Source organism: Melospiza melodia, chromosome Z, assembly GCF_035770615.1.
Source record: "Melospiza melodia melodia isolate bMelMel2 chromosome Z, bMelMel2.pri, whole genome shotgun sequence".
NCBI classification, from domain to species: Eukaryota; Metazoa; Chordata; class Aves; order Passeriformes; family Passerellidae; genus Melospiza; species Melospiza melodia.
This window is the reverse complement of record NC_086226.1, coordinates 34554963-34574464: the sequence shown is the minus strand read 5'-3', so window position 1 is coordinate 34574464 and position 19502 is coordinate 34554963. Positions and strand designations below refer to the sequence as shown.

General features: G+C 41.0%; 1 protein-coding gene across 2 annotated transcripts in view; it reads right to left on the bottom strand.

The window, feature by feature from the left end:
* Positions 1-19493, bottom strand: part of ZSWIM6 (zinc finger SWIM-type containing 6) — a 107379-nt gene extending 87886 nt beyond the window's left edge. For both annotated transcript variants that reach the window (XM_063179636.1, XM_063179637.1), the window contains exon 1: positions 18980-19493. In XM_063179636.1, coding sequence (XP_063035706.1) covers positions 18980-19493 — 514 coding nt within the window. The remainder of the gene's footprint in view (positions 1-18979) is intronic.
* Between the last annotated feature and the right edge of the window lie 9 nt (positions 19494-19502).

Here is a 19502-nt window from a genome sequence, read left to right as displayed (position 1 = left end):
AACCTCTTTTCTCAAGGAAGACTCCCAAAACATTCAATAGCACATATGTTAAAAGTGGTAACATGGCATGTTAGAAACGCTCTTCAAATTAAAGAAGAAACTAGCTCTGATTATTTTTCAGACAGGTAGATTCATAATAGTTTATAAACCAAAGTACAAAAACAACTGTTTGCCAGTTACAAAGGTGTGATAAAAGCTTTGTTTTGTTTTTCAAAAATTTTTGAAGGTTGTAATAAAAACTTTTTTATTTTGCTAAGTAAAAGCAATTTACTCTCAGGAAATGAACAAGCTGAACGCACATCAGTACCTTAGTCCTTTTGTCGAAGACACCACTTTCTATACGTAATTTACCCTGTATAGGGCAATTGGGCACCCTTCTTGTTTTCATGCTGTTGCATTCAAATTCCTTTTCTTTGTGCATGGAGTACCAGATTTGATTCAGTGGCGCTTACCCTTCAAAGCAGAAGGAGCATTTCTCCCTCACGAAGTTCTCTCCAAACACTGTTGCCAAGCCAGAGGGTGAAAAGGCAGAATAAACAAAACACTGGAGCTAAAGTAGTCACACAGCTAGATCAAGACCGTGGTAATGATTTAGGCTCACAGAAAAATTAAGGAGGGAGCAAGTAGCATTCCTTTAAGGTTATCCAAGTAATAACACGTATGCAAAATAAGTGGTATCACGTCTATGGAAGGAGATGACAAAAGCAAGCACATGAGATACCGGTTTACAAACATCAGGGCTTGCTTATTCTGAATGACAATTTCCATAACACTCCCACATAATGCTGAATTCAGGGAAACCCAAGGCCTCCAGGACCTACAGGGTTTATTTATTTAATCTAGTTCAACCCAAATGACTCCCCCATTCCTCACCACAACACAAATCACACCACGAGTGCAGGCATGTCCATTTCTCCTTTTTAGCAATTATTCTCAGTACATTAAAGGTTTTTATACAATCCAAAAACCAGCATACAAAAGCATACAGTTTTATTTGCTAAATATTAAAATCCTTAAAGACAGTAAAACAAAAATAAATCTTTGCACTTCAGTAACACCACAATTGGGGGAATTCAATTTCCAGATATGTTTCTAATCTGCACTCGTGCTGCCAGCTGCCTTTACATTTGTGTTCGGGGTGTGGGGGGGGAATCTCTTTCCTACTATGACAAAGTGTTTGTTCTACCCAGAAGCCAGCTCACCTTACCTCTGAGAGCGTGCATTTTTGTCAGCTGTTCGTACAATAAACAGCTGCGAATATATGAAAAACTTACTACTACAGGCAAAAAACAAAAGTGGCAAGTAGTTTCTATATTTACAATGCACAAAATTCTTGAAAACACATAACCATTTCAATAAATATTCTGGAAGATCTTTTTCCCCCTCCTCTCACACTTAATCTCATAAGCCTTCAAAATTGGCCTGTGCAGACAGCACAGTAAATGTAATTAGCTTCAGAATGCCAAATTATAGCAAGTCTCCCTACTAACTGCTAATATAAAATGAGAAGAGCAGCACAGTCATCATCAGCACATAGAGTTAATGAAGGTTTTCCTACAGGTCTTGCTCCTGCTTTAAGTGGACTGGGTGAACTGATATAAATCTAACAGGGTAGATGTTTATCAACTCTGAACACTGTCAACAGAAGAAGTAAGTTATTCCACTTTTCAGATGCGCTCAAGAACTTAGCAACTTTGAGCAAACTTGTTAGAAGCCACAGATTCCATTCATTTGCTATGTTTTTTCTCTCCCTTGAATAACTTCTCAATTACAGTACAGTTCCCAGTGTGATATATCATTTCAGGTATAACTTCAACTGAAGACAAAGACAGAGCACACATACTTTAACCACTCTTGGGAGGAAATACATTTTTTGCTAAGTGACCAGGCTGAATGGAGCTACTCCAGCCTTCAGCAGAGGTTCTTCCTTTTCAGTTCACTCTCTCTGTATGAATCAAATTAAAATAGGTATAATAAAGATGTGTCAAATTGTATTCATAATCACCAGAATGCAAAGAGATAAAGCTTGCAATAATCAGGAATACATTTCAAGATTTTAGCAATTAAGAATTTAAGGATTTCAAAATATTCACAACCACTACACCTCTGGAGACCAGTGTCACTTACAAATAGGAAGCTTAAATTGCAGCTGTCTTTTCATAATACACTGTGCTTTGGGTCTGGGTTTATCTTTGTCTTTCCATCTCCTCATTACTACATGAAAGGGGGAAAGATTTCAGTTCAGAAATGAACTGAAACTATCGTGAAGCTCAGTAGGAAACAGTGTGAACCTGTATATTCACCATAATTCATCATTCAAGATATATTTTTCCTTCATTGAGGGATGCCAGTATTTCTAAAACTGACACTTTGCTTTTAATGTCTCAATGTACTAAGTGTTCACAATGATCTAAGTCAAGAACAGATACCTCTCCAAAAGCAAGTTTCATACATTTTATTTGAATGACCTTTACGTCTGAAGCCTCCCAACAGCTAAGGTTTCAATGACTATGCACGAAACATCTTCTGTTTTCTTTATTACCTGGCGCTGTGCTGTTCTTGCAAAGATAATACTAAAGAACACCTCCCAGAGACACAGACTAATTAATTTTGTGCCTGTTGTTTCTGTTTAAGTACTGTGAGCTAGAACAGATCCAGTACTTGCATTCTGACTCTGTGACAGATTCATCTCGACAGAAGCTTACCAAATCAACATACACACTAAATTTTTCTAGGATGCATTTCACAGGAATTGCATGCTGAAAATAACTTCATGAGTCTCAGTTCCTAATTTGCACAAAATTTTGTTTTTAAAGATGAATACATTTAGGGAGACTACTAGATGAACTAAACCTACCACCTGCACAGCAGAAACTTTACCCTGAATTCAAACAGCACCTAAGGGGACAAAACTGAATCCAAACAATTTTAGAAATGGTAGTAATCTGAAACCAGTAGAAGCCCCTCCTCATATGTTCAAATTTAAAATCCAAGAGTTGTCTTAAACTTCTCTATTAGGTCAAACAACCTTACATAACTTCACACCTACTGCGGCAACAGAACAAACTATGCACAAGCACAGCTGGTGGCACATTCATTGTTCCATGGAAATTGCCCTGTGGATAGTCTCCCAACAGGACTTCAGTCCTTGGTGGAAACTGGTCAGGTGTCTTTCAGGAAGGTGAAAGAAAAAGGTCTGAAGCAAGAAAATTACAGCGAGCAGCTGAAACGCAGCAGCTCCTGGCAATACACCCAGAGGCAGCATTCTCACCTACAGCTGGTGTGAGGGTATTTACATAATGATTCTGGAGGGCTTTGGCAAGGATGGCAAGTGCTAGTCAAGATTCCTGAACCAGTTCCACAAAATTCTAAACTTGTGAGCAAATCTGCATGCAAAGACCTAAGTGCATGGAATTTAGTGGCAGACTTTTTCATTCAACCCAAGGGCTGTGACGAGAACATCCACTTGGACCTGTTCCATCAAGAAACATCAATCCAACTAACTTTTACACTCAGCAAAATTACAGAGACTCACGCAACTGCAGCACATAAAAATTGCAGAGTTTTAACCCTATTTTGAAAACAAATGCAAAAATAAATTTCCCCAGATTAAAGATAAAACATACTCAATTATGAGTAAAATTTAAAAAATGCTTCTTCTAGAAATACATTAATTACAATCCTGGATTTGTGCAAATATAGAAATGAATGTGCAGGAAATAACTTCAGAATTTCATGTATGTGAAGGATGTCTACAAGATCTGCTCCTCTTCTACTCCCTCACCTTGCTCCCATCCTTCCTGGGATTGTGCTGAATATAACCTAGCCAATTCAAGTGCTCAAATTTGAACACTTTTGTTGTATTTGAGTGTGTTTAAAGAACCTCCTGCACTACCCATGGGGATTGTTCTTTTTCCTATTTGTTAGTTTCCTGTGAGCAATACCACTGTGTATAGCTCAAAGCCCTGTTCTGAAGAGCCAATTTGCCCTGATTGTACTTATTTTCAAAATAGCAAAGCAGAAGTAGGAATAGAGGTGGAGGGGTCAAAAACAAGATGACCATGAAACCACATTAATTGGTATAAAAACTAAGAGACTGATACACCTGAGTGCTTTTCATTTTCCTAAGCAGACAAGAGTTCAAACCGGTACTTCTTTAACAAACCTGGCTTGCATAAGTCACAGTCTGCTTCTAAAGTATCACATTAAACATCTCTGATGAGCCTAAAATAAGATACGACAGAAAGTAGATATCTAATTTTATAACCATCTAATGCTATACCATTAGCAGTGGAGCTATAGAGCAGGAAACATACCAGACTATGTAACTTCACTTTCCTCAAATGAGAAATGTTTAGGTTAGGAGCCTAGACAAACATGTCAAGTAAACATCACCTGCAGAGGTTTGGAAGGATCTAGACACTTCAGGTAGGGTTGGAGGTCATGCAGGCTCCCTTCCATCGGGAGAAAACCCAGAGAGGTAAAAAACCCTGCTTAATCTTTGCACAACTTAAGGACCCTGCGTCTCGCTCATGAGTGCCTTTAACAGTCTCACAGCCACAACTATCTAGTCAGAACTAGTCAGAAGCCTCTAGGAAGCAAGCAACCCAGATGAATCCTTCCTCACTGAAGCAGGCCACTGTTAAAAGTAAGCCAGTAATAAGCTTCAATCTCCCATCACACAAGCAGTTGAAAAGCCAAAGCATCCTCTCCCAGACAGACAGGTTCCACAAAAAAATCTCTTCATGATAAAGAAATCTATTTCTGCCCTAAAAAATGGCCTCATCTGCACTGTGAAGTGTGCAACAAGGCTGATGCACACTTCTGATGCACTTCTTCCCTCCACCAGCTACAGACAAACAAAGCTCTGCATTAGTTAGTTCCATCTGGAATAGACCACACAATGACTTGGAGTCCTGAAAACAGATCATTTCAGTAAACACACCTCACTTATCAAAGCAGCTGTCTGTCATTTAATTTCCACGCTATGGAAGTTATACAAAAGCACCATTATGCTCAATTAATGCTCTACTTGGGGAAGCAGTAATGATACTGGAAAACCACAAAGCTATTTCAGACACTCAGTAAACCTGTACCAAAAGTACTTGTTTTACAAGCAGTAAGGCTTTCTCTCACCTACAAGCCAGCGCTACAAACTCTGCTTGAAATCTCCACACTGGGCTCCATCAGTTCTTTCTCAAGCATTACTACCAGTAAAAAAAAGACCATGCCGGACACCCAAAGTCTCTGCCACACTTCCACAACCTGCAACTTCAAGTAGCAACAGATGAAAGTTCAAGAAGCAAAGAAACTTCTCATTCTTAGTTATGTTGGCTCAGCAGGTCTAGTCATACAAAAAGCTGTGAACATTTTAGCAACAGCTACGATGAAAATAAACAGGTCAACAGCTATGATGAAAATAAACACAAACCACACAATTTGGACACCAAACAACTGCACAATAAGGAGAAAAATTACTTCAAAAGTCTACGTTATAAGTATGCTGAAGTTCAACACTGCCACAAAAGAAGAAGAAATGTATTAACTTTGAAAGCAAAAAGTACCTTTTGCAACAGCTATGCAAATATAGACAGATATGAATTTGCACAATTGGACTAAATTGTTAGGTATTTCCTTCCCCTTTCCTGTACTCCTAAAGTAAACATTTATCTGGCTTTTTTTTAAACCACTGATGGAGTGTGGGAGGGATACTCATCACTTAGCCAAGGTTTTATGCCACCAAAAAAAAAAAAAAAAACCCAAAAAAAAAAAAAAAAAACTAACAAAAAAAGACTACTGTGGATGAAGTGATATGGAAGATGGCTCACTTATATATGTCAAACACAGCACCTGAGCTCAGGAAAGGCCTGTCTTGGTAGCTCTGAAACAAACAGGCTGCCTTTTGCCACAGCTGAACTCCCAAACACAGCACCTACCTCCTTCTCCCCAGGCAGCAATTACAGCTTCATGCCCACTTTAGACCAATCTAAGTGTAACTGACACAGAAAGGAGCCCTGACTTTCTCAGTGCCCCCTTGTGCAATCTTCTCTCCCTGGCATCAAGAGTAGCACTTGGTTGGCCTATAAATCAGGTAAAACTCACCAAGCAAGAGCTGCATTTGTAAGCAGGCCAGTCGTCTGGCTCACCATACAGCTCCACAAGCCCTAGCACAAGCTGAAAGTTTGAGAACTGCAGCGTTCCTTTAACAGCAGCCTGCATTTAAGCCAGCCTAAAGCAATGACATAACTGCAGGGTGAATAACACAGTGGTCACCACAGTGGGTGAAGTTCACAAATGGCAATCACATAAAAGCTTTCCAAAATACAAGTTTATAAGCACAGTAATGTGCCTTTTCTGTTCTAAGAGTTACACAATGAGGCACAGAGAAGTAAATGAGTCCTGGCTCAGCAAATGAGTCAGTTCTTTCATTTACAATATTCATGACAAGTATTTCACCATGGAAAACAATTATTTTGATAGGCCTGTTTTGTAGTCTGTCCTTGGAGGAGTTCACTGAGTGACAAGAGATTGCAAGCCTGCTGGAACAGGCTCTTGGAGAATTCCCATGCTCACAGCCACACTGTGCTTCCGTATCAGCAGCATTCTTTAGGGCAGCAGGCTTGGTCAACCAGGAATATGCTCCCTCCCTAAGAAAAGGAATAACTGGAAACATAGTTACAACTTCTGTCACTCTAAGGCCTTCATCACTTATAACCCTTGTCAGGCAACCTAAGGTTACCAGCCTTAAGAAAAAGATAGACATCAGGCCGGCCGTTGCACTAGAAATCCATATTTAAGAAGACCAGAAACTATCTACCATAGCCCTTGTTCAGCACGCAACATTTACACAGGTTTTGCAGGATGGTACAAGACCTTACAAATAGCTGACATGCATTGCTCAAGTCAGTGGAGGCCCTATGCTGCTGCACCACATCAGGGCATGCAAGTTGTCACCACCACACTGGACACCACTGTTAGGCACCTACAGTACACACTGCCCACAAACATCGCAAGAGCGCCTTGCTTGCAAATATACCCACTCCTGACAGAAAGCAGCTGACCAAAGTTGCTTTCACCTGTCCAAAAGGAGCTGGTCAATGCAGAGAGTATGGTGTGAGGGCAGCATGCTCTACAGAAAACAAGACTGCATTGAACATGCTGCTGCTGACTCGCACATTATTTGTACCCAACTACTCATGGAAGATTAAATTGCAGGCTCCTTCTGCAGTAGTCCCACCTCCAGCCCACTGTACAAATATCGCATCCCCACTATGCTTCTGAAAACTCAAACCAGCATCAACTACAATACAAATGGATCTGCTCTCAACTTGGTCATCTACAAACACCACACAGCCCAATCCCCAGGTTCAGGACACTTACTGTCTCACCAAGGCTGCACGACATGCTTATACCTCCTGGGCTCCTGGAACAAAACATAGCTGTACAAAACCCCTCATGCCTACCAATCAAGCTACATGTATGCCAGGCTAATATACAGACACTTCTTACACTTCAATGCTGCTAATTCTCCCACCTCACTCATCCTTTAACTTTTGCCTGAGGTGCTTTCATTATATCACACCATATTGTCCCACATCACCCTCTTGGCTCCCACAAGAAGTCACTGAGTACACCAAGGCCCTTGCCTGGAATGTGGTTCCGCCATTGGGGCCATGCTGGTTCCAATGCAGTGCATCACACTGGGATGGCTCTCACCATAGTCTCCAGTGGTAATGTCTTCTGGATTCAGGATTCCTGAACCTTTCAGCACTTCCACAAAATGTTGACTGCCCTCCCAGAAATTTCAACTTTTATAGATTTTTGTGCTTCTCCTTTTACTTCCTTTCACAGCTTAGTGTCTCATTGCTCAGTCATCTTCCTCTGCTTCCGCCTTTCAGATGTTTCTCAACATCTGATCTCTACTTCTTAACTTCCTTTTGTTATTCAATGAGGGAGGGGAAGATGGACCTCATAACAGACAGGATTCACTGAAGCACATACTCATGATTCACATCTTTCCACTCATCCATTCTAACATTTCCTAGCTATCATTTCACACCTTGAGTATCAGGAAGGAGCAGCTTTGATCTTACTGACATCTTGCTCCCTTAAGCATATTCTACATACTAGGAATATTCAGCTTTCTGACACAGCAGCACCCTTCTTTGTCCTGCTGAGCAGACACAAGTCCTTTCTTTTAAGTACAAGACTTTGGATCTCTTTGGTACTGAGATTACAATACTCAGATCCGTCCTATGTTTTTAGTCTTTGCCACTTCTCTTATACCCCTACCAATTTTAAGTTTGCATTCCATATGGCCTCTTATCAGCAGGAAAAACTTCTTTCTCATCACCACTGCAGCAACTCTGACAGTTGTCTTCCTCTTTCCCTTTCCTACTTTTGTCTGAAGAACTGTCCAATGAACTGCATATCACTCTTCATCAGAGTCTGCACTCCCTTTCCCAGGTCAGGACAATATATAGGTTCTGGGGTAAAAAAAAATAAAATCTGGTTTTCACAATCTGGGTACCATAAATACTCATTACAGGGGGCAGGGGACCAAAATAAGAAAACTAGTCTCTTTTTGCAATATACAGTGTTTTAAAACTAAGCCATTTAATGTCTATTATGGAGAATTAAGCTACAATTTGGAAACAGCTTATAGTGAATGAAATAATCAATGCTATGAAAAAATCTCTTTGAAACAGTTCTACAAGACAGAGTCAATGGGTTTGTTATACCGCTGGCCAAGCTTCCATCATTACTGAACAGAAACAGCTTCTGCTGAAGTAAAATCTGACAAACACCCTTCAAAATCAAAGTCACCATTATCTGAAAAATCAGAGCATTACCTTTGTGCACCCAATACATCTTGTTTATAAAATTGAAACAAAATGTTGAAAAGAGTGAGAGGACACCCACTTCATAACTTAAAACTGTTTTACAATTTCAAAAGCTACAAAACAGCTAAGTTACTGTCTGCTAACCCATTTTCCATCTTGAAAGCTGCGTTTCATTTTGTAGGAAAAAGTCTATCAGATTCCATGCATTTGCTAACACTCATTAAAAGTAGATCATATAGAGGGAAGAGTTATTTAGACTAGATCCTCCCTAAATATACCTCATCAGATATCTAGTGAGGTCTTTGACCTCTGTATTATCTCATTAAATACCACTTCCCCACTTCTCTTCTTGGCCTCTCATCTATGAAGCATTTTACTCAGCATTTTATCACCTTTCTCCTCCTCAGGCATGTATTATTTAATAAAGCAAACTCTTGTTTACTCCTAAACACATCTTTGCTCCCTGATACCAAACAGTCATTTACATTTATCACGTCCAAAATTACCTAGAAATCAAATCTGTAAACTACTGCCAGGATACATGACAGTTTAAAAACTGATCACCCAAACTCAGTAAAACTAAGTGGTATGCTGCTTCTAAAATTTATACACAGGACTAACAATTTTTTTCTCAGCTTCCTGATCCCATCAGACTTTCACAGCATGTGTTACATCATGTCCCACTCCTAGTCATTGCCTACCATTCGTGCATTAGCACATTGAGCTGAAGTCACCTCTATTAATTCATGCATATTCGTATTTGACAAGGAAAGCTGCATGATGGTACACTCACATATCACGGCTTGCAATAACAAAAAGAGAAAAAACAACCATGCATTTTATGTCATCCTCAACCCCCTGCTGTGGAGGAAGTAAAATTCAAGTTTTGGGCTTCTGTATAATATAGCTATACTAAACCCAGAAACAGAACATAATGTACTTGATATTTTATCCCCAAGACACTAACTGTAGACAGTTTGCAAGGTCTCAGTTTACGATCTAAATCAATGGAAGAACTGAGACTCATTTTGCATGTACCACAGCCAGTTGTCACTGGTAATAACAGTATTTCAGAATAAATGTGTTCCGTTTTTTTCTTTTTCTTGAGCTAATATATTCAACAATTCATTTAGACTACTGACTTTTCTCTGTTCTTGAACTTTTAAAATCAGTAGACTCTGCAGAATTGTCCTAAAGAAGATCAAGTCATGTTTAATCCAGTAAGCATGATCACTAAATCCAGCTTTGTACATATGCAAATGAGTGTTTTATAAGACTACCTTCCACCCTCCCAAAACACTGCACTGTATTCCACCAATAGCTGAAGCAAAATCTGATGCAGCTGCTTTGGAAGCAACCAACAACTTACAATACAGTTCTCCATTAAACTGATTTCCTCACATTTTCCAGAAGATCCCAAGATTATCTGTAAGTGTATGTGTTAATGAATTCTTAACACAGATTTTATCTGCTATCCTTTCACAGCCACAGTTGCACATAAGTCAAAGAAAGGACCAACCATCAAGCATATGAAACTCTGAAGATCACACTACCTGTATATATTTATACTACTGACAAACATATCAATCCCATCATTAATCACTGAATATGGATCTGGGTTCCATGCACTTCAGCCTAGTCAAAATATAAAAGTTGAATGCAGAAATTAAGAACTAATAATAAAGCTCAGGAGCCACTTTTGACAAGGGCAAGCTAGAAGCTGAAGTGTGTGAATTTAAAAAGTTTGCACTGCCTTGCACACATAGTTGAACATTGCTATGCAGAAAGAAGGCAGGCTACTTGCACAAAAGGAAGAGTCAAACTCTAAACATACAGAAACAAATCTGAGAGCCACAGCTGCAGCCTTTAACCCAAAGACAAACCTTTAACACAAGCTTACCAACACTTAAATACTTAGAATACATGCAAACTTCATCGTCTACTCTGTTACAGGCTGTACAATTGTAACATTCTGTAAGGGTTTATCCAATTTTAAGTGCCTTGATGGTTTAATGTTTTTCATTTCATTAGTCAGTGTAAATTAAATATTGTAGTCAGCTGCACAATTCCTGCATAGTTCCTGCACTGTCAGTGCATTACTGTCGGCTGTCAGTAACCAGTTAGCAGCTAAATTTGGCACACGTACAAAGTGTCTCATTTCTTAGAAGTCCTACAGCTACGCAACAGCTGATTTTTCAGGGCATTAAAATAATCAACTATTGAATGCAATTAACTTTTGTGAAAAAATAAAGTAAAAAAGACACAAAAATATCTATTAACATGTATGTCTGTATGTGAAATATCTTACCTCTTATGCTATTTCCCCCATTACTGTTCCAATGATGCCAAAATGTATTAAAGCTCTGACACCAATTACCTATGAAAGATGACTTATGTAAAGAGGTGGATTGTTAAATAAACTACAATAAAAGGTGAATCACTTGAATTTTTAGAACATTAATTCAGTACATAAGCTTCCTATTTATCTGATCAGTTAGATCTACTAGTGCAGATTTAAACTTATTGACAGGTTTTACAGCATCCTTCCAATTAGCATCAGACTTTCTCAGCCATTCCCCTTGCATTTCCAAAGCAAAACTTCCACATATTTAGACTGACAAATACACTCACTTGCAAAGAGGAATGGACACTTACAGTAAAAAATAAATAAAACCTTGAAAGCCACAAATAAAAAATTACACTCTTTTTTTAAAGCATGTAATGATGTGCATCACAACTTTAAAATATATTTTAAACACTGCTGAAGTCTGCCCTCTTTGAATATTTGGTTTTCACTTTTCAGAGGTGGTGTTGGTATAAATTCCACATTAGGAGACTCTTTTAGTCTATACTGAATTGTGTCACATCAGAAAAAGTCCTTTGTATGCCCACTCAGCTCTTACAGCAGGCCTTTTATCAGTTCTGTCTTAACCATAAAGGAATTCTCTACACTGTAGTTACTATTAGAAGGCTCCTCCAGTCTGTTTGCACATTTGCAGAATTCAGTCAGAAAACATCTATTTTAAGATGGTGATTTATATCTCAGCTTTTCCAGATTTCCTGGCCCTCCACAGCACGGCCAAGGCAACAAAGACTGGATGCACGTTGCTGCTTCAGAGGACAGCAGGGTAATGCGCCGCAAGGCCGTCACATAAATCATGGTAATTGGCACGTAGCTGGAAGGAGAATGCAAACCAGGGTACAGCACCAGACAACACTGCCAATGATCCAGGTCACAGAAGGTTATGAATGAAACCACGTCAAGGGCTGCACATATACCCAGCTGAGAATTCTTACGTACATCGTCTTGCACAGTAAAACAACAGCAAAAACTGGAAGTTCAAGAAGACAGATCTCTCAGAACAAGTGCAGTTGTTGGACAGCACTCAAGTGTTCACGTGCTGTCAGGCTGACTGCATTCCAGGCAACCAGAATTCACATTAAATCTGTATCCTTGCCGCACATGAAAGCTTCTTCGGATTTCAAATTAGTTCACGTCACAGACAGCATATTCATAAATTAGGATACCTTTTGTCAGTTAAAATAGTGTGGTCTTCTTTGACTTGGCTTTTGGGGTTTTTAAAGATGCAGTAAATTCTCCTCCCTTACCCCTCAAGAAAATAAGCTAAAGAGAAAGCAAGTTAAAGAATGTCAGCAGCTTTCCTAAACTTTGCACACATATTTACACTACTACAAAACTTGACACATTATCTTGACATCACTAGATTACTCAGACAGCAGGTGACACTTAAATTGAACTCATGCAGACATATCTGAGAGCATGCCATCTACTACAGTTCATCCTTCAACAGTAAAAACTGCACCTGACAGCTTACTAAATTTTTTTCACTTGAATTTTTTTAATTAGAACTTGACCAGAGTCTTAAGTAATGATTTGATTTTAACAGGTTCATTCATAAAAGGAAATGATACAGCAAAATGCAGCAACCAGGAAATTATTTTTAAGGAAATCAGTTTGTCTGATGCTGACTTTTAAATAGCCCTCTGTCACACATAGATTTTGCATTTAATTAATAGTTCACTTCTGAAAGTTAGCACACAGGGCCAGAGAGTAAATGCAGGCATCAACTGCTGGCATGACAAGTGGCTCAAATTCAAACATTGCTACATACCAAAGGATCGGATCATACACAAAGATGGAATCACCTTCTAAAAGGAATGCCAGCTTTGAAAATGAAAATTGGTTTTTTTGGAAGTGAGGAAAACCTTGAAATTGAGGGGAAAAGAGAATATTAGAAACATGAACACTGACTTAAAACACACAATGAAAAATTTTGTTACATGAACCAAATACAACACTCCTGTACAAAAGAAGATTTCTCAATTTAAAACTTGTGATGGCAAGTGATGAGCAATTACTTTCCTTAAAAAATAAATTAATTCTATAGTACTACTGACATTGCCCAATTACATGTATCCTACTATTCACAATTACACAGGAAGATAATACATCCAAGATTTATTTTTGTATCTTGAAATCACCTTAAAATACTTACACTCTCTTGAAATCAAGGAAAGATATTTTTAGAAAGCCTGAATTAAATGCAGGAGCTGATTTACAAAGGTTTTCCACCTTTAGCCATCTGGTCTTAAAAGACAGCTTTTTTTTTTTTTTTGCTTCTTTAGCTCTATCTTTTTTTTCAGGGTATTCAAAGAAATTATTCAAGGTCAAGGATACTGTATTAGAGCACACACACAGAAAATAGCTTACATATTCACCAATTAATGCATTGCATTCCAAATCCTACAAGGATACCAGAATTCATGAGATGTCTCCCTTTCAGGAAGAAACATTTAAAAAATAGCTTACTAGTTTCTGTTCTGGAACTTAGAAATAGCAGTAGTTATTTCTTAGAGCAAACTGAAACTGGAATTGATGAAGGCATTTTCACAAGACTCTCTAGGCTTGGAACTAAGTCAAAAAAAGGCAAAAAGTCAGACACCATTTGTTTACGCCCATACCACAATATTGTATTAACAAATTCTGGATTACTTGTTTTACTCATATTCCTAACCAAACCCCCTAAGTTGAACATGATTGCTCCTTCAGCATGTCAGCACACAAAACCCTCCTCTTCAAACAGACAGAATTTAACACAACCTTTTCCCCTTGGAAAAAGTTCACTACACATACCAGAACAATTTGGTATCACAGGGCAAAAAGTTAATACTAAACACAGTGCCTTCACTGCTGCTAATGACAATTCATAGGTTTGTCACATAACTCAGTATTACTCTCATTAAGTAAATCCTTTTACTAAATACATCTGTCCTACACAACAACTACGTATATATTGCACGCACCAGTGAGGATCACCGTATCTGCTAAAAGTCGCAGTTCAACTCACAGCACAGTACAACATTTGTGTCACCTTTGCAAACAAAATATTTGGTATGGTTCTACCACAAGAAAAAAAGTGTTTCATGTTATACCACTGCACTCAACAGCTGAGTCCCAAAAGAAGACAAAAGAAGAGACATTACTTTTGTTTTACTTGCTCTGCCATTTCAGACAGTTTTGGGGTTGGGTTTTTTTTTCAGTAAAGATGGCTAGGAAGAACCAAAATTTATCTCAAGTCATTGTCCACCAAAAGGATCTGAAATCTGCTGACTACAATACAGATTCCACCAGAATTACATGTAGCCACCAATTTGGTCTTCTAAAACCTTCTCTTGCTCCTGGTGAAAAAAAAGGCTTCTCCTGGTTTTGAAAGCAAACCAATCTCCAGTCTTTAACTTAAGAACAAATTAAAGAAACATCAGTGACCTTCAACCACAATTTAAGAAAGGAGAAATTTTACTTTGCTTTTCTCCAAGAAGTATTTTGGTTTCATCCCCTGTGGAGAGTTTAGTTCAAGCATGGCTTAAAGAAAAAGGCCATGAAGCCATGCAATTGAGAGAAAAGTAAAAGGTAGTTGCAAAGCAGTTCCAAAAGCAGTTCCCAGCCTGATTTCTATAAACAATTAGACTCTCTCAGGCATCACTTTATAAACAATAAGGTTCTCAGACAGTCTTCCCATAACAAGCGAAACACCCTCTCTGGGAAAAGATGGCACCCTGGGAACAGATATGGAAGTTTTGGGAACCTTTCATATCACAGTGGGAACACTGGTTTTGTTTTGTGTAAACAATTAACGGTATCGTAAAACAAAAGGAGTGGTTAGAGTTTTCTCTGTTAGCCTATCATGAACCTGGATTTTGGAATATGCATGAAGTTCGTTAACACTATTATTTAAACTGGCTGATCTATCAATAAACTCGAGTTCGATGCATTATAGGATTCCAAAACATGATCCTGCAGCTCCAAGCTAATGATGCTCTTCAGCTGAACCTCCTTCCACAGACAAGGCAGCCTTCTATCTTATAATATTAACACCATATTCTAGAGCTGTGGCAACTGCCAGTCAATGAATTCTTTGTATTTTCCTTCCCTAGGAGTCCCCTCCCTCCATCTCACTCCCTTGCCATTCATACCTAAAAGCATGACTTACCACAGTCACAGAGCCTTATGCTACCATGGAAAGGGCTCTAACTCCTTTAAGAAAGGCCTGTGTGAGCAAGCAGGGTCTACACAACAAAGACAAACCTACCGCAAATTACCAACAGACAGAGTACTTGTATGACAAATCAAAAAATTTTCAAGTACTTCTAATGTGGCTGCAGCAGTGAAGCTGAGTTTTACAGCACTACAGCCAAGGCAACTTTCCCCAAGCAAGAGTCATACCAGCTGAGGCACAGGGGTTTATTTCTTCTCCTAGAATAGCTGCATTAAGGGCTCTCGCCAGGTCAGCTGTGCTATTGAGGGATCGCACCTCTTCTAACCTTGACAGCCACAGCTCTGACGACAATACAGTACTGTGTACTAATTCAGGACTAACCTCAGAAACCAAATATACACTTCACCACCTAAAACTGGCTGCTTGCTCCTGGCATTTTCAAAATTTGGCCAAATGAAACAGTCAATTTCTAATTTTCCTTCCAGATTGTTGTATTTACTCACAAAGTGCTTTCTTATTTAGACTTTAATTTTTACTAAAAATACTTGGTTTTAAGTGAGTTAAACATAGGCAGGGTAAAAGAGTTGCTTTATGTAAGAATTGCTTTATGCTTTATGGGAAGGCTTGCTTTAGAAACTTGCACTTTCTGGCTCTTTTGAAATATACTAAGGAAGAAAAACTTTCATGTCCAGTTGAAATATACCAAAAGGATATAAATACATCAATAAGTTAGATGCAAATTTAATTCTGAAGCCATCCTCTTTGGAAAAAAGCCTTTCAAAATTAAGTGATGCTAATTATTATGCTAGGACAGTACCAATAAACTACAAAATAGGCTAGCAAACAACCTTACTGCCTGATTAGCAAGAAGGTTATTTGTGTGTATCACTAATATCAACTACATTTGCAGATGTGTGTACATTTGTGTATCACTAGACCATCTTCATTTTATTTAGGATTTTCTTTACAATAAGATAACACACAAGAGACTAAGCTGGTGGGCGTGAAGGAGGATCACATGAAGATTTTTAGCAAACTTTTGATATAAGGTTTGGGAAATCTTCCTGCTTAAGATTATTTACCATGATAAAATAGTAAGAATGTTTATTTATGGCTATACTGAAAAACTTAAAACGTAATATTCAGAAGCAAATGGTGCCATTTAACTACCACTGAACCAAAATTTATGCGTCTCTCAAATCAAGTCCCCTATTCCCTGTTTACAGTAATACTTCAGGTTACAAGTAAGGCTGTTAGAACTGATTTGTAATAAAATGTATTTTGTTCAATAACTGCACTTTTCCATAGTTCAACAATAAACATTTACAGAGTTTCCATTACTCACACTGCAAAGAACATAAGTTCACATTTATATGGTCACTAAACATAGACTTACATAAACTTAATTCTAAGTTTTCATCAATGCTACATATTCAGCTGTATTATATGGAACCAATTCCATTCTCTGCCCAACATAACTCACTCTATAGTGGAATTGCTTTTAACAGCTGCACCTTTCTGCTTCCCTAGGAATATCTTGTCAGCAAGACCCCGGTCTTAATGACACAGCTACCTACCCAAACTACACAAGAACTCTCCTACAGCAGGACCTACCCAAGTCCTCCACAACTCCCTCACCAAAGGCCTCTGTCAAAACAACTGACATATTTCATTTCACCAGTTTCCACTGCTACTTTTGCAAGAATTTCAAAGGAGGCTCACATAAGGTTGGGAGTGGGGGGAATACAACAAAGCAAATGTATTTTCAGCAACAGGTACAGTATTTGTTTGAAATGCATTTAAAGGTTCCAGAAAAGGTAGTCAACACTTAAATCGTATTCATGCATATGTTCTTTCTACATACTGACCCTTGCCAACATTACTCAATGCCTTCCCCTTTGAAGACACACAAAAAGTTACTTTTTTCTTTCACATCTACTCACTGAGGCCTATTCCACTGCTGAAAGCAAGCAAAGCAAAGTCCTCGCTGGGTGTCTGCCTCCTAGAGAAGATTGCATTTTTTATTTATTGCCCCTTGGCTTTATTTTCACAGTGAATTCCTGGCTTAAACGCAATCAGCTAAGAAACCCTCCCTACGTGCACTCCTGTCATTCCTAATCGCTTGCAAACAGAATCAAGTGCAAGCAAAAGGGGAAAAAAATCTCAGCACTGCCAACCAAACTAAAAAAGCCCTACTTCTGGTTCTGCCAGTTCTGAGAAACCACAAATGCACCTCAGACCCCTTAGAAAGAGAAAGTCAAAAGATTAAATTTAAAATCAACTTGATTAAAAAAAAAAAAAATTAAAAAACAAAAGAAAGTCTCCCTAGGCAAAAGAGAGGGGCAGTGAGCCTAAGAGCAGGGTCACATCTTCCCTTCGGAAAAACAAAAACCTGATAGCACATTTGCAAGGTGCCCGCCAAGTCAAACCCGCAGCAGGCAGCACCAAGGTTTTGGGGAAGTGCGAAGGAGGGAATCCCGGCGCCCCACACACACACACAAACCGAGCCGCCGCCGTCAACAAAAGGCGAGCAGCAGCCTCTTTTGTCTGTCTTCCCCTTTTAAGGGGAGGAGAAGGGGAAACAACAGAAAACTGAGAGAGGGGAAACAAAAAGAAAAAAAAAAAAGAAAAAAGAAAAAAAATCCGCAAATAAACATGAAAATGAGAACAAAGTGGCCGGGTCGCACAAAGAGCATCACCACCGGCGGAGGGGACGATCTGCCGGGGGCGGCTCCTCTTTCATTCAAGGAATGGAAGGGGAGCCGCCCCCGGCAGACAGCCCCCACAAAAGTGGGGGAATACCCACCTCTGCAGCCCTTTAAACACTGGCAGGGAGGAGTTAGCCAAGGGAGCCCGCAGCGGGTGAAGAACAGCGGCAGGCGGCTGGGCCGGGGGTGACGAAGAGGAGGGGGGTATTGTTTCAGCAGGAGGAAGAGCTTCGCTTTCCCCCCCCTTGTCACGAAGCCGTTCATACTAAAACAACACCCCAGGCATACCACCCCCGGCGGGGCGAATCGCGCCCCCTCCCTCCGGCTCGTCGCCGCTGCCCTAGAAATGCCTTTGTTCGCGGATCCCCCCCGCACTCCCGCTGCCGGGGTCTCGCACCGCTTTTATGTCTTTATTCTGGACGGCGGCGCATCCCGCCCCCCCCTTCCCCCGCCGGCCGCCCTTCTGCTGATTCATTTCCACCGGCGGTCCCCCTCGGGATGGAGGGGGGCGGCATCTCCTCGCTATTGTGGCTCGAGGAAAAGCGATGACCCGGATTACCGGGGGTGGACGCTGGTAGGAGGGCAGAGCCAAACGGGATTACACTGGCTGGATTACCGGGAGCGGACACGGCGCGGTGTGGGGCTGCGAGTTAAAGGGACAGGCGGGAGCCGTGTCCGTGTCACGGAGGCAGGGAGCCACTGCGCGTCCCGGGCACGAGGGGGAGGAGACCGGCGGAGGAAGTTGCCCGGCCCACGGTAAAGCCGGGGAGTGAAGGGCTCGCACGGGCCGGGCCGCAGGCGGTGAGCTGGAGCGGAGAGAGAGGGACGGCAAGCGGGTGACACGCAGGGGAGACCCGCGGCCCCGAGCGGCGGAGGCCTGGCCCGGGAGCGGAACCGGCCGGTGACTCACCGACTTGCAGGACGTTATCGACGCAGCCGCCGTCGAGCAGAGCGATGCCCCTGCGGAAGGGCAGCCGGTTCTCATCGGCGGCAGCGGCGGCGGCGGCGTCCATGGCCCCACCAGGCGCAGCGGCGCCTCCGGGACCGGCGGCGGGATCCTCGGCGCCGGTATTGAACGAGGAGTACATACAGATCTCCCTCTCGCTGCGGGGGAAGGACCAGTAGACGATCCTGCGCTGCACCGGCTCCGGGATCCGTTCGAACCGCTCCTCCACCCGCTGAAAGGGCCACTTCTCCGCCACCTTGCGAGCTGCAATGTCCAGCAGGGACTCGGGGCTCTGGGTCTTGCCGAGCGGCAGCAGCCCCAGGGCGGCGGCGGCAGCTGCGGAGGAGGGTCCGGCGCAAAGAGCGCCGCCGCCGGGCCCGGAGCCGCCCGCCCGCTGCCCCGGCCTGCAGCCCGAGCCATAGCCGGGTCTGCAGCAGAGGCGCTTGGCGGGGTGGGGGAGCTGACCGCGCTCCGCCATGATCGCGCC